At 41.4% G+C, this 15,925-nt stretch overlaps 1 protein-coding gene across 3 annotated transcripts in view; it reads left to right on the forward strand.

Moving 5' to 3' along the window:
* efr3bb (EFR3 homolog Bb) overlaps positions 1-15,925 on the forward strand; it is a 33,584-nt gene that overhangs the window by 14,664 nt on the left and 2,995 nt on the right. For all 3 annotated transcript variants that reach the window (XM_083933466.1, XM_083933467.1, XM_083933465.1), the window contains 18 exons: positions 264-391; positions 1,122-1,272; positions 3,410-3,531; positions 3,848-3,997; positions 7,988-8,122; positions 9,585-9,663; positions 10,721-10,856; positions 11,065-11,226; positions 11,436-11,547; positions 11,695-11,746; positions 12,612-12,784; positions 12,919-12,994; positions 13,863-14,024; positions 14,293-14,424; positions 14,508-14,575; positions 14,652-14,779; positions 15,554-15,642; positions 15,753-15,801. In XM_083933466.1, the coding sequence (XP_083789592.1) occupies positions 264-391; positions 1,122-1,272; positions 3,410-3,531; positions 3,848-3,997; positions 7,988-8,122; positions 9,585-9,663; positions 10,721-10,856; positions 11,065-11,226; positions 11,436-11,547; positions 11,695-11,746; positions 12,612-12,784; positions 12,919-12,994; positions 13,863-14,024; positions 14,293-14,424; positions 14,508-14,575; positions 14,652-14,779; positions 15,554-15,642; positions 15,753-15,801 (2,104 nt within the window). The remainder of the gene's footprint in view (positions 1-263; positions 392-1,121; positions 1,273-3,409; positions 3,532-3,847; positions 3,998-7,987; positions 8,123-9,584; positions 9,664-10,720; positions 10,857-11,064; positions 11,227-11,435; positions 11,548-11,694; positions 11,747-12,611; positions 12,785-12,918; positions 12,995-13,862; positions 14,025-14,292; positions 14,425-14,507; positions 14,576-14,651; positions 14,780-15,553; positions 15,643-15,752; positions 15,802-15,925) is intronic.

A 15,925-nucleotide genomic window follows, 5' to 3' on the forward strand; every position in this document is an offset into this window, starting at 1 on the left:
GGGGGAACTCAGTGAACTAGTTATACTCTCAAAATGTGGGTTTGCAGAGAAGTTCCCATTTTAGTAAATTCACTATTGCAATTGCTCAGAAATGTTCATGGGAAAGAGAATGTGCGCCTCATTGATTAGTGGAATATACCCGCATTGTGTACATCTCCTCTGACCTGCGAGTGATTGACATTTCGTTTTGGGTGAACTACTCCTTTAGTTTTCTAATGAGACCCTAAACACTGTCTTTCCATCTCCCTCTTTCACCATGCCAGGATGGGCTGGTGAAGGCCAACATGGAGAAGCTGACATTCTACGCCCTGTCAGCTCCAGAGAAGCTCGACCGTATCGGAGCCTACCTGTCTGAGAGATTGTCAAGGGATGTGGCACGACACAGATACGGGTGAGCATCGCCAGTCACCTGTTGAAAACAGTATCTCGAAAAAAAAACAATTTCAGCTGTCTCTAACCTGGCAATTACTGTCTGTACATTTTGTGGAGTTTTTAATTTTCTGCCACACATTAGCTTGATTTTCAGCTAAATTGAAGCAAATACAACAAATCCTGGGAAGATTTTGAGATGACCTGTTCTGAAGTAATAGAAAAAGTAGTGCACGGAAAAGCCCTTCATCATAGATATTTACATGCTCTAAAGATCTATTTTTACAGACTGGATAAGTAACCATAAAAGCATGCATTTACACCAAATATGTACATGGTCCTTACACTTGCATGCATTGCATGTGCATTGTGCATGGCATACAAAGTTGTGTTGTTTTGGTATTGGGTCATTGACCGTGATGTTTCTGTACAGTCTGTTCTTATTTTATACGCCCCAGAAGTTTGTTTTTTATGACTCATAACAAGGACGCTCTGTGAGGATTCTCGCCAATGGAAACAGCCTGTACAGATTACATTTACACTTGGCAGAGTCCAGCTGAAATCTGTTCAATATGCAATCCTCCAGAGTTCGTCTGGCAGAGCTTATCACTTTTTTATTTTTGTTGCTATGTGCACTTCAAATATATGCACGCATTTTTATTATCCATATAAGATATCCAGGCACATAATGTATTGCCTACAGGGATAATGGTGTCATCCAGATGTCTCTGTCTCTCTCCCCTCCTCTTCAGGTATGTGTGCATAGCCATGGAAGCCCTGGACCAGCTGCTGATGGCCTGCCACTGTCAGAGCATCAACCTGTTTGTGGAGAGTTTCCTCAAGATGGTGCGCAAGCTGTTAGAGTCAGACAAACCCAGCCTACAGATCCTAGGAACCAACTCTGTGAGTTTACTGGATTATATTTTATTAGTTTAAAGATGTTTTTTACTGCAGTTTTTCAGCTATGAAACAAATGAACAAATCAAAACTGTTATTATAATAATTATTGTTCCTCCTTTATGATAAGCATTTTATTTAGCTAGGACTGTATTGCTTTGTGGAAGAAGTGCAATGTCGAAAGTATACACAACAAACTTGAATCACTGTGATAACTGAAAAATGTATTAAATTTTTAAAGTTTTTTGAAGGATGTACAATTTCAGTTTACTGCAGAAGCCAAACTGAATGGTATGCTATAAATATGATTTAATTACCAAGACACATTTGCCTAACTGTAAATTCTTGTTCCCAAGAAACACATTTGGATAAATACCCACATCCTTGAACTGCTGGTCACTGAAGTGTCTAATGTGCTTAAGTTCGACGATTTTCTGTCCATCAAATTCTGCCCATTTCCTTGGATTTAGGGGTATTATCCAATCTGAAATTGACAAGTCGCATTTACTTTTCTGATGTGATGGCACAACGTAAAAGACGTTAACCTTGAGAGGAATGCTGCGTCAGTATTTAAAGCAGATCAGAGTTCAGCAAGAGAGTGATGGACAGAGGGGATGTGAGTGATGAATATCCTCTGATGTTGGAAGCGGCTATCAGCACTGTTGGCCGGGTTAGCAGAGGACACATAGAGGAAATCAGATTAGCTGCAGACCACAGTGGCAAAGCTCTGCCGTCATCTGTACAGATTGACAAGACGCGCCAGCCCTTGCTCATAATCTTCATGCTATCAGTCTCCCTTGCACATGCTTATGGGTTTGTATTTAGGACAAATGCAAGGCCATACACTGGTCCATTCACACACACACACACACACACACACGTCAGTGCCGCATTATTAATTGTAAATCACAGTGCTATTCACCACTATCAATAGTAGAGGAATTTTGGAGCATGTGCTTATTTAAAGCTTTGCATCCAGGGTGCCTGTTGTTGAACATTGCAAAGATATAAACAACCCTTTGCTTCTTCACACATAGAACTATACATATACTGTATTTTTCAGTGCAAACAAATGCTGTGGCTATGGCATATTTCCTTCTTGGCGTGCACGGCGTGGCTCATCCAAAACAGACCAGTGTCAGATGTGAAAGGAGCGGATTAGAGAGTTTATCACCACAGGAGTCCGGCTCGGCCAGGTTTTCACACACTGTTTTCTTTGACCTAAAACTTTGTACTGCAGAGCCCTTTCTAACACAGGCCAAGTCTTCAACACATCCGTGCCTGAGTTAGTGTTTCTGTCAGCTTGCCTTATGTGATGTGATAGAAAAGAGGGGTGAGTTTCTCCTGGCATAGCCTTTGGTCTCAACAAAATTGTTAATAATCTCAGCTCTCCATCACTTATGGTTTTAGACCCTTATCTTAAAGCCTTCAATAAGATAGAGAGTCTATTTCAGCAGACACACAGTTGATATATTGATAGCTGGAACCTGCCCAGACTGCCGGTAATACTGGGAAGCTTCCGGGTATCAACTGCTGTAGCAATTTACTGCAGCAACTGAGCAGTAGTAGCACAAGTATATATGGGTACACTTCATTTAATTTGCTCAAGGGCACTTAATTTAATTTCAAAACCACTCCAAACACTCATTTTGTACACAGGAAATACGTAGATTCACCAGAGGCTTCTCTTGATATTCATTTTCTACAGAAACTTTTTTCATCTGTGCTTTTTTTTGGGCATTGCATTATTCCAGCCTGTATTTTGGGGGAATTGATGTACTTTAATTACTATGTGCTTTACTGATAATTCATTATATAATTCTTGCTTTAGGTAACATTCTGGGTTCTAAATAAAAACGGATCATAATTTATTAATTGGAGAGTGTTGTGAAGCTAAATGTCAGCGCTCCCCACTGCCCTTTGCTTTTCACTCTTAATGAGATGTTATGGCGCTGTGGTTTGACTTTAATTAAGGAGATATTCATCATGGGGATTTAGGGTTATTACATTAACGAGTTTCTTAACCAAATTGAAATGAACTCTTAACAAACTGGAGCTTCTGAGGAGCTGTCTTATTAATCTAAATCTGTTGAGTTGTAGAGTTTCAGTTTATTTTCCCTGTCTCCTCTTCGTCCTTTCTCAGTTCGTGAAGTTTGCAAACATAGAAGAGGATACACCATCGTACCACCGCAGTTATGACTTCTTTGTGTCACGCTTCAGTGAGATGTGCCACTCCAGCTTCGAGGACCCTGACATCCGCACCAAGTAAGTGGACAGATGCTTGATTGCACTAGAGGCAGAAGTATTAAGCAACTGCTGTTTTTAGACTGCTTTAGGAAGTCTTTATTTAGACCACCGCTGCCCCTGGACCTTTTTTTTATATCTTTGTTAAAAAAAAAGACATCCTTTTAAAAGTGCCGTCTTTGAACAGTTAAATATAACACTCCAACACCGAAGGATACAGACTAAAAACTGGACGATAAAAATACGTTCTAAATATAATTATCCATTTATAGATTCAGTTACCAGTCAAAAAATGTCTGGTGTCTGATTTCTGATCTTCTATTTCTGTTACCTCCAGAATCCGCATGGCAGGTATCAAGGGCCTGCAGGGTGTGGTGAGGAAGACAGTGAATGATGAGCTGCAGGCCAACATCTGGGACCCTCAGCACATGGACAAGATCGTCCCCTCTCTGCTTTTCAACCTGCAAAGTAGAGAGCGCACAGAGAGGTATGTTTCTGTTCATCACACCTGTCACAAATATTTAATAGAAGACCTTCTGATCCACTTATACCCAGATCATTTAGAAACACTGACACTTGCACCATTCCCAGTGGTTTTTGAGACCACTTCATTATTTGTCTGCATTATTTTTCCTAACTCACCATTTCTTTTACCAACTAAAAGACTGTGTTGTTTTCAGTAAAAGCCAGACAAATAAAGGGCTCAAGCACACACATATATATATATATATATATATATATATATATATATATTTGTCCATTTAAAAAAAGGCCCATCTAAAATAAACTATTATCAGTTTAAGTTTATGCTATATTTAGAATATTTTCACCTCTTTACATTGTTGTCAGAAAGCCCTTTACAATAGGGAACTAACGCTGTTCTCTGCTCTCATCAAAGCCACCAGACTTCAATGACAACCAAAGTAATTTTACACAGAACACAGGAGCTGCCGGTCTACTGCTGCCTCGATCAGTTAAATGGGCGTGTTTGAGGTGGCTAAAACACATTTGGCTGCTGCCCCCATCCACAGTAGTACATTGCTTATCTTCCAGGCCTGTTCTGTCTGTTTATATAAACTGGAGTCCACTTACCCACCAAAATCCAAACCTTTAAGGCAGGTAAATATGGCCCCAGTGTTACCATGTCATCCTCGCACAACAGGCCAGGCTGCACCAACATGTGGTAACAAAGTTGATTTGTGTTGACCCACCATTCCTCAGTCACACAGTCCAGAGCCAGAGTGTTGTAGCCAACTGGTGCCGTTTGTCTTATGTCAGGCCATATTTGTCAAGGCGTTCTAGTCAGACATCTCCCATGCCATGCATCATCATTGTCATCACTGTGTGGGTCCACTGACAGCTCTGCTTCCCTTACGGGCATCTGTTGGCCCACCTGCAGCATCCAAGGACAAGGACACGAGATGGGGATAAAAACTGAAGGAGAAAGAGGGACCGAAATAGCACAGCAACCCCTGAAATCAGACATTATAAAAACCATAATTTGATAAAAGAGTTTAAACTCTTAATATTTCCTCTTTCTTACTTGGATTTATGCGTAGTATACTAGTATATGCGGTTTGGATTTGTCTGTTTATAAATATAAATGATCCTGGCCATTCAAATTAAAGCAAAAACCATGAATGTCGCCCAGCGTTTAGTATGACGTCATTATTTAGTTTCTAGATAATAGAGTTTCTCTCAGCAACCCCAACTCTGACTGACTGGGGTCTCTGGTGCAATGTGTGGAGAATAAAAGCACTGAGAGCTATGGTTGTCAGTGAGACAGAGAGATGCAGAGTCTGGAGCCTGCCTCTCTTGGCAGTATTCCACATACTGAAATCCACTTTGACGTCAATGCCGAGATCTGAAGGTTTGGAGAGCAAAAGGGGGAGGGCAGCAAGGAGAACTTTGGAAGATTGAATGGAGGGAGGATAATAGAAAGTAAAAGCAGAGAAATGTGGAGCTTATTGAAAGAGAGCGACAGATGGACGGAAGGAGACAGAGACAGACACACTCTCAGCTTCCCTTCGCTTCCCTTCGAGAGACACATTCTCAGCTTCCCTTTGCTCTGTGTGTGTGTGTGTATGTGTGTGTGTGTGTGTTATGATGCCTGCCCCTGCTGTGCATCTTCAGTCATTACAAGCCATGAAATCCACAGCAGTCAGTACAGTCAATTAAAGTCACAGATGGTGCATTTTTCTCAACATTAATCCCCACGCACATGTAAATATAATTTAAAGATCAACCTCGGGCACAGTTTAAGTGACAGTTGAGACTCACTGTATATGTGTAAAGAGTTCACTTCTTAAGATACTAAAATATCTCTCTGAGCCCTGTTCTGTGTGTTATACTTCAAGAACAACTACCAGTATGATTGATTGGTTTTAATGTGGCGTGTGTCTGCACATGTTTTATATTCCCCATGGCATTTTCCTCGAAGGCATTGTCTCAACAGAATATTGAACTGAAATGATCCTCGCCTTTAATGTGCCACTTCCGAAACTAAAAAACAGCCTCTGTGAATTGTTTGATGAAAGTAGATATGAGGTAAGATTGCTGTAGCCAAGCAGGCTTTGTGATGATGGTGACGCTGATTTATCCTCTTGCTAAATGTTTTGCTCTCTTGTGAGTTTCCAAATCATTAGACAGAACTGTGCTGAGAGTGGCTGTTAGAGTGACCTCCGAATTAAGTTTCCCGTTGGTGTTATAAGATGCACTTCTGAACAGTTGCGAAACAAACGACAACAGCAGCTTAGATGTCCACATGATATATGTTTCACATGCAGCACTAAAAGAAAATTAGTTTGTGACCTTAGGGTTAAACCGGTATCCTGTATTTTTCTTTCTTTTGCTGTTTGACCTTTTCCCTTGCACATTTTAGTGTCTTTTTTTGGATTGGAGTTAAGCTAGGGGAGCCACTGAGAGGCAGGAAGTCACATTGCCTCCACAGCAGCAGCAGGCGAGATGAAAGAGGGAGGTTGTTAATAAATGATGTCATCATTGGTGGACCACCCGAGGCTAGTCATGATTGAGATGGAATTATGGTGAAGGTTTTAACTATGCATGAGAACAAAGACACACTGGACACACTTGCAAACACATACATTATATACAACTTTACACAGACATGTTCCCGTGGTGACAATAGATGTGCAATACACAAATGCATAAACACATGACAATAAATATAGTCTCTTAAAATTAAACTACGTATTTTCCAACTTGGACACTATTTCCCCATGTATTTCTGTGTAAGTGACATGCTCCAGTATTGAGCATGAGTGCTGCAGCCTGGCAGCTGCAAACTGGGCTGCAATGTAATCCACCGGGGCTAAAAGGTGCTTGTTTTTGCCACTGACGAGCTCAGATTGTTGTTGTGTCTTACTACTTTATGGAAAGATGGAGATGTTCCTATTTGCAGGTCACGCTCTCTTGTGTAGCTACTGATGGTCAACACAGTAACTTGGGCTATGTGAGCAGCATTTGTTTTTCAGGAAAATGCGCTTTGGTAGGATTCCTTCTCCTCTTTGGCTCGCCGTAGTCATCCTGATGGTCTGCAAGGTGCAGTGCATCTGGATCAATTTGTAGCTATACCATAGTTTCAGCCTGTCCATATCTAAAGGGAATGTTAGTTTATGAAACTTGCGTAAAGTGTAGCTCCACATTTTGTTGTCCTGCAAACAGGAACCATTGTTTTTTATTAAAAATCTTTTAGAGATTATTTTTTGGCAGTTTTTCAAGCCTTTCTTGTATAGGACAGACAGGAAATGGGGTGGGAGAGAGAGGAAGACATGCAGCAAAGGGCCGCAGGTCGGAGTCGAACCTACAGCCGCTGTCTCGAGGACCTTCAGACTCTTTACATGGGGTGACTGCTCTAACCACTCAGCCACCGGCCGCCCCATTAACAATCTTTTCGATAACACAAATCCACATTTTATCACAAACTCTCTGCCACCGCTGGCTCTTGAGTTTTCATAATGAAACTTCATCTTTCCATAATGTAGTCAGACACTTTTAATAATAATCTTATAATAATAATAATAATCAGCCAAAAAAGCTGATATAAAGTTGGTGTGCTTTCCCCCATTTGATGACATTGCAGCTTATTGCGCTCAATACTCAACCAATTATTTAAAAAAAAGCTCTTGCCGTTAGTCTATAACACAGAAATACATGGAGAAATATGGTCCAGGTCAAAAAAACACAGAAATTTCCCATTTAATTTCCACTGCAGACAATCTGCAGAGAGTTCACCTCCAGGAGTGAAGGCTGCCGTGACGAGTATTTTTGTGCAAGAAACTGAGCCTTCGTGGAAATCTTAGTGTTATTAAATCAGATTCAATTCAATCTTGTCTCTCTGTTCTCTCTCTCTCTCTCTTCCCCCTCCCTCCCCCCTCCCAACTCCACTTCTCCATCCCCGGCTCTTTCCCCTCCGCTCCCTCTTTTCTGCTTCCTCACCTGCATTGCTCTCTTCCAGCCGCTCCCCTTCTCCGCTGCAGGCGTCGGAGAAGGAGAAGGAAAGCCCGGTGGAGCTGACAGAGCGCTGCTTCAGGGAGCTACTGGGACGAGCCGCCTATGGCAACATCAAGAATGCTGTCACGCCCGTGCTGATGTAAGACAGCCCCACAAACTCGTATTGTCTTTTTGTGATTTGTTCCTTTATGCATTTCTTGTTTTTTCGTTGCATTGACTAAACCTAAAGGAAGGATGCATCTTATTGCTATATTGCAGTATTTTTTTATGCGTGCGCTGATTGGCACAAGGGAGTGCAACAAGGTCAAAGCAAGGTTACATAGTTTGTGCATGATATGCCGATGGGACATTTAAAATTGTATTTTACTGCATTTATGCTGAGGTCTGTCTTGCAGGGTTCTACTATTATTGTTGTTGTTATTTTCTCTGAATATACTGTGCTTTATCCAGCTTCTAAGGTTATCTTATGTTTTATCTAACTTTGGATGTCTCCGAGTCATCTGTGATTAGTTTTATTTTTAGTTGACTGTTTCTCTATCCATCTTACACTTCCTTCATCTCTCTCTAATTTGAATCATTTCAGCTCTGCTGAATGTATCTTTATCTGTCTCAGCCATTCCTTGTGTCTCTCTGAGCCCTAGACATTAACACCTATTCCTTTAGTCTTTTTTTGTCTGATGTAACCTATATCCACCTGTTCTTTGCCCCTCTTGGTGAAATAACCTGCATCTCAGCTAGTGTTTGTAATCCCTCCTTTACATTTGGAGATCTGCTGATGAATACTGTTAATAAAATAGTTTAGTAACTAGTATGTACACATGTATCATGAGCTTGCAGTGATAATGCAGCTCATAATTACACAGCAGCATGACAACAGGAAGAGACAGCAAAAATACAAAACAATTCAGGAACTTGATAGCCTATGCTGCCTTTTTATTGATTTTTTTTGTACTCCAGAATTAAACTGCAGCTCTGGTTACCCTTTTCTTACGAAGTTAAAAATTAAATTCATATTTCTGTTGAACACTTTGAATCTGTCTAATTTCTTTTTTCTCTTAATCTTCCCTTAAATTCATCTCACTTGTCATGGGTTGTGTGAGACCGGCTCTCGTCCATCCATCATGGTCTCTGTTTCTGACTTCTTTCAAGTTCTTTAGATATTTATTTCACTGTGTCCTCTGCCTCCCGGTCCAGGATTCTACTATTCTACTGTTCAGTAGTAATGGTCATAATCTCGTTATCATTGATTAATATCTTTTGGCATCTTATATCAACATCCTGACTGCATTCAGCAGCGAGGAGACAGACTTACAGTAAATGCCTGCATTTCTCTATAGTCTTTAATCATTGAATGTGGACATTGCAGTACATTGCAATACATGTTTGTTTATGCATCCATACATTTTTATCATAAATACGATAGCTTAAGTAACTCAACTGTGCTCCATCATCAAAAAATACCCATGGAGTCTTGATGTCTGGGCTTTTTCGGGAACTATAAATTTGCTCTTTACGCTCGCCTCTCTCCATCAAAACCATCAATGTATTATTACATCTTCTGTATCCTCCTCATCCCTTTCCTCCTCTCTGTGTTCCCCCAGGCACTTAGATAACCACTCTCTATGGGAGGGGAAGACCTTTGCAGTTCGTTGCTTCAAAATCATCATGTATTCTATTCAGGTGAGTGCTACAGTGCCCACGTATCCACAAAGAACTCTTCCTGATCAAATGGAATCCTAAAAACATTTTGTGTTACTTTTACATGGTACCATGTTTATATCTCTGCAAAGTAAAAACATTTTCCAGTATTCATGGAGTTTACAACCAAAAAATAGCTTAGAAAAGGAGAGATGTTTGAAGAATCCCATTTGGGCATCATCAACCTTTCTCCTCATAGCTGTGGTTCACTTGGACCTGGATGAAAAATACAAGCCACAGAGCTTTCCATACGTGCTGGCCAAACAGCAAACTACTCATTAAAGTCCAGCCGGCTACTTTGTTATATTAGTTTTTGATTCTAATAAAATAATTTTGTTTAAAAAGTTGCAATTAGCTATGAATGTAGATTTTACAACCACTAGCATCCGCTTAAAACAATGCAGGCATGATGATAGAGTAGATGCCTATCTCTCTGTATCAGCCCCGCCCTCACATGCCCTACATGAATATTCGTGTGTGTGCTCAGCTAAGAAATTGTGTCGTGTCAATAAGAGGGCACACAGTCGTCTTCAGAGTTTGACAGATATTAGCAATATAATTGATGACAAAACACATTAAGAATTGCATTGACTGCACAGACGGGGGATATCCTCATTTGACGGGTAACTTTGGAAAACAGGGTAAACACCAGTGGCAGCAACTTGAAGATTGTTCAGTAAGCACTAAAATGTCCACTGAAGGCGATGCATTTTATATATACGCTACACAGACGCTTATGGGCTTAGTGAATTAACTTGCTATTTTTGTTATTTCTGGCTAGGTTTATTCTATAAATAATTTTATTTTAAACAAAACAAATGCTCTAAAACATGGGATAAAAAACTTGTTCCCCTTTCCTTGTTTATTTTCATTGATTAATAGTGCCTTTGTATTTCTAGCTCTTCTACCCCAAATACAAGTATGAACCTGTTAGTCAGTGGCCGAATCCTACCACTTCTGTCTGTCTTTGTTTCTTCCTGCCTTGTTCTTGTTTTTTCAATCATGTTTCAATCAGTCATTCCTTTTCTCTTTCTCTTAGTCCCAGCACTCTCACTTGGTAATCCAGCAACTTCTCGGTCACCTGGATGCTAACAGCAAGAATTCTGCCACAGTGCGAGCTGGGATAGTTGAAGTTTTGCTGGAGGCAGCCGCCATTGCTGCCAGTGGCTCCGTAGGTGAGAAGATTGTCCACACACACACACACACACACACACACACACACACACACACACACACACACACACACACACACACACACACACACACACACACACACACACACACACACACACACACACACGTTAAGGTGCCGGCTGGCATGTTGTAAGTGGGATCATGTATGCGGGAACTAGTATTTTGATTATTCACTTTTTGTGTATTCAGGTCCCACAGTATTGGAAGTGTTTAATACCCTGCTGCGGCAGCTCCGTCTGAGCGTGGACTATGAGTTGACCGGCTCCTACGACGGCAGCACCAACATCGGCACCAAGATCATCAAAGCTCATGAGGAGAGGCAGTTGCAGGAGGCTGTCATCAGGACCATTGGTGAGTCTGTGGGCGGTGTGTCTTTGTTTTGGTTAGTGTGTGTGACAGAGAGAGTGTTTGAGCCTTTGCAAGATAGGATTTGTCTCTGTGTGAGTTTTTACAGTCTAGTGTTAGTTTTCTTTACTTCCTCACACATTTGCATATTGCTACAATTCTTTGTAACCATCTGCTGCTAATCTCCCTGTCCTCATTCATTCGGTTTCCTTTAGGTTCGTTTGCCAACACTCTACCAACATATCAGAGGTCAGAGGTCATGCTCTTCATCATGGGCAAGATTCCTGTCCCTGGGATTCATCTGGCTCTGCCCTCCACAGGCTCTGGGTAAGCTACTCACAAACGGATGTTCCCTTTGTGCAGCATATGCCCACGACATGTATACTTGCTTCTCTATCGCACCTTAATCCGTCCTTCAGTCAGACCTGAGTGTTAAAGGGTTTAATTGGTACCTGAATTTGTTTTCATCTGCAGGCCTGAGGGTACCAGGATGATCCAGATTATGTTACTGAAGTCCTTGGTCCAGGTATGTTTTCAGCCTCACATTATTATTCATTTCAGATCGAAAATGCTGTTCTTCACATAGCTTTGAAGCAGTGTTCATAGTGCATTCTGTCTTAAAGAAAGTAGTTTATATAATAATGCTACAAGGCGTGTTTATCTTGTGTTTACAAGAAGTGAATGAAGTCCAATAAGTCAAGGTGACACTTCTCAATAGCTGTTAGTCTATCACAATTTCTCTGAGCATACAGCTTTCGAGAAAATCATGCAGCACTCTTATGGTCCAACAATCCTTTTATCCTCATCTTTCATTTCTCCATTTTGCTTCACATTTGTCTTCCCATGTAGCCTTGCTGTGCAAACACATTTACGAAGTGTTTGCACAGCAAGGCTACCGTCTCGTGGGAATATACATATACATATTCATCTCATCCATCTATCCAGTTTGGACCACAGGCTGTACATAGAGAACCCAACATCTCAATCGCCCACTGGTGGCTGACTAAAGTAGAGGGAATGACCCCGCCCCCATCATGCTTATATGTTATATAAGTGTTTATTTTTCTGATTATTTTTATTTTAATATTTTAATGCTATAAAAGCGGGGTGAAACGTCTTGATTGACAGCTGTGTTTGACTCAAGATAGTTCGGGTGCATGAGCGGGACTTCAGTACAGTGGGTCCACCACCCAATCCCTGCTGCACGCAGACTTCGGCTCTAGAATTACGAGATGGCAGCGCCCATATCCTGGGATATGTTGCCGTCACTTTTGTACAGTGGAAGAAGGTGGCATGCTAGAAAGACCGAAAGCACAACCCCACTGTTTTCAACACAAATTTTCATCCTGTATGTGTAAACCTTAAACTGCTTGTGATCATCAATCTGTCAGGTGACGGCCGGTTTCCAGACCACCAACATGCTGACGGCACTGCCCAGCTCTTTCGTGGAGCCGCTGCTGTCCTTTTCTCTAACAGAGGATCCAGAGGTTCGGCTGCTGGTGCTCCAGATCCTTCTCAGTCTCATCGACAGGCACGACAACCAGCCCAAGTTCTCCAACATAAGGTGCGCGGAAGTGTCTGCAGGATTGTGGTGGTCAATGCATGTATAATGTGGGATTTCGTTTGTAGTGTGTTGGAGCTTGGCTTAGCTGTACTTCAGTGACTATGTGTTAATCATTGTGCCTTCTCCCCATGCAGCATCATCTCGGACATCTCTGTGCTCAAGCTCAAAGTTGACAAGTGTTCCAGACAAGACAACCTATTCATGAAAAAGGTACAACTTCTGTCCTCCATTTTTGTAGTTGTGCATCATTTGAATTCTGCGCTAAGAACAGATTCATATGTTGCCCCTGCAGTCTACTCTGCCATTGCACGTGGAATGATGTTCTGAAGTTTGAACATGTATGGAAACAATGTTTACAATTGAGATGGAACTACAGATAAATGAGCGCACTACGAGTCTACACCATTTAGTTTTTCAGATAATTAAATGTTGCATATTCCAGAGAGGGTCTGGTTTTGTTTTATAGCGCAGCAGTGGAAAGAACCTACACAATTACTATGTGTTTGGCAACTTGTCAGCTGAGGACCGGCGACGGCTGGACAAATCTCCCAGACAGATCCACCACCCCGAGTGGCAATATTTTAAAGTACCACTCACCAAGCTAACAACCTTTTTTAATTTCCTTCTTCCCAAAAAAGATTAAGAAGCATTAAGAACAGAACATCCAGACTCCAGAACCAAACACATTCTGCAGCTGTCTGCCTCCACAGCATAATACACATAGCACTGCAGGCCACTCTGAAGGTTAAATAATTGTACAATGGGGCAGATGTTTTGAATGCACTTAACACGCTTTATCTGGTGGGCCGTTTGATGTTGCGTCTAATTTCTTTACAGGTGTTACTGTTTTGCCTATTTTATTTTTACCATTTGTTTTATGCTTTTATGATATATGCATAAAACATTATGGGTATTGATATTTCCATCTGTAGATGTTTTCCACTTTGTTTAAAGCCTTATGTCTTTGTTCGAGCGAGCTCAATCATGTTGATTATGGCAAAGTATTGAATCCTGAATCTAGAATATTGATATAGTACTCTATCCTTCTCCTCATTCTCCTTGTGCATCCTACTTACAGCATGGTCAACAGCTATACCGACACATCTACCTGGGCTGTAAGGAGCAGAGCAGCGGCCAGCGGCACTACGAGTCCCTCTTCGCTCTGTTGGGTCTTCTCAGCGTGGAGCTGGCTAATGAAGAGGTGGTGGTGGACCTCATTCGCCTGGCACTGGCCTTGCAGGTACTGACTCATTCAGTTATGTAATGTGTTTATTTATTTAGTCAGGAAATAATTGTGGCGCTAGCTGTTATTACACCCAGACACAATTATCTGCCAACACTGCTGCACAGCAGTCATCAGTGTTACAATATACAAAGGCGAATGCTAGAACTAACAATAAGTCTTGAGTGCATTTAAGAAGGTATTTTATTTAAGTTTATTTGAATATGGGTGCTTGAATTCCTTAGGTCTAGGGGTTGTTTCTGATGTCTGTCTGTTTCCTGTGCAGGACCTGGCACTGTCCACTGACGAGGCTCTGCCTGTTTATAACCGCTGTGCTGTTCATGCCCTCGCCGCCGCCTACCTCAACCTCATCTGCCAGCTCACCACCATCCCAGCCTTTTGCCAGCACATACACGAGGTCTGGGCTTATGAATGTATATATATAAATGTGTGTGTGTGAATACCAAGTACCTATTTTAATAAACTGCCTCTGCCCTTCAGGTAATTGAGGTGAGACAGAAAGAAAGTCCCTACCTTTTGCCTGAGGATGTCTTCACTGAAAATTCAAAGTATGTACCGTACCTACCGTACCAACATTAAATGTGATATTTAAGTATGTAATAACCGCTCCCTCTTTCTCCCTAGGCTACCTTCGTCACTGGAGAAGGTAGAAGGGGCTGTTTTATTCCTTCAGTCAAAGATCACTGAGGTCCTCGGTGGTAGCGGTTATAACACAGATAGACTGGCTACGCCCTATATCCCCCAATATACTGGTAAGGAGCTCAAACACTACGTTTCTTGTGTTATATTGGATTTTTTGGCGTTTTTTTCACCTGCCACATTTGGATGCATACACACGTTAAAATATTCACATTTATACAACCTCTACCTAAAACCTCTTATTCCTCTTTGTTCTCGGTGTAAACAGTCTTTAGTTCAGTCAAAGTTTTGAATTGTTGACTGTTGGTCTCTGCTGAGTTAATCCTGGCTACCCAGTTGTGCTGAGGAGTGCAGAATATCCTTCTCTGTACAGGCCTGAGCTTTTTTAATTTTTAATCAGATATGTAGAATAACTGATTTAGATGCGTTTGGCACATGGTCTATGCTGCATTCAAGGAGGACAGTATGAAAGATTGAAATCTGACATGATGATAAATGGTGTCATTTTTGCCAATTTATTTGAAAAGAAAACATGCTTTTCCAACTTGCCGACAGGTTTTTGTTTCAGAAAGTTGACATGAGAAATGGGCCCCTATCTCAGAGTAAATAATGATAATGTTTATCGACTTGCCAACGGGTTACACCTTTGTGTGTTTTATTGATTCCAGTATGGAAATGCAGAGCTGAACTACTCCCCTGGTGTTAGCAGGGATTTAGTGTTGGGTTGAAGGACACTTCATCAGCTCAGACCCTTTTCCTGCTCTGGGGCATGAGCCAGGATCATTGAGCTGAAGGACAAGACCTCTCTAACTTAGTGATTTGCAACCTTCATCCGTTAAGAGGTTCCTATTAACGAAAAAAGACAAATATCTGCACTCTCTGTTCAGATGAGGATCGTCTGTCCAAGAGAAAGAGTATTGGAGAGACCATCTCACAGGTGGAGGTGGAGTCCCGAAACAGTCCAGAGAAAGAGGAGGTAAAGGCAAGAAGCATGTATAGCAGTTTCATCATCTAGAACTCAAATTGACCCACTATAAGGATGTTCGTATTACCTTTTTGCTGCATAATTCTTTTTCGTCTCTGCAGAGGACTCCAGCAGAGGAAATCACATTTGAAACCCTGAAAAATGCCATTGGTATGCAATTTAAAGTATTCCTAAAATTACATACTTCAGCATGTCAATACAGCATCACCCTGTGTAAAAGAAAATGTTGATTTTGTATTTATGGTCCTCCTAGTAGCTCAAATCAAAGAAAAAC

The sequence above is a fragment of the Echiichthys vipera genome (genome assembly GCF_963691815.1).
Source record: "Echiichthys vipera genome assembly, chromosome: 19".
Lineage (NCBI taxonomy): Eukaryota > Metazoa > Chordata > Actinopteri > Perciformes > Trachinidae > Echiichthys > Echiichthys vipera.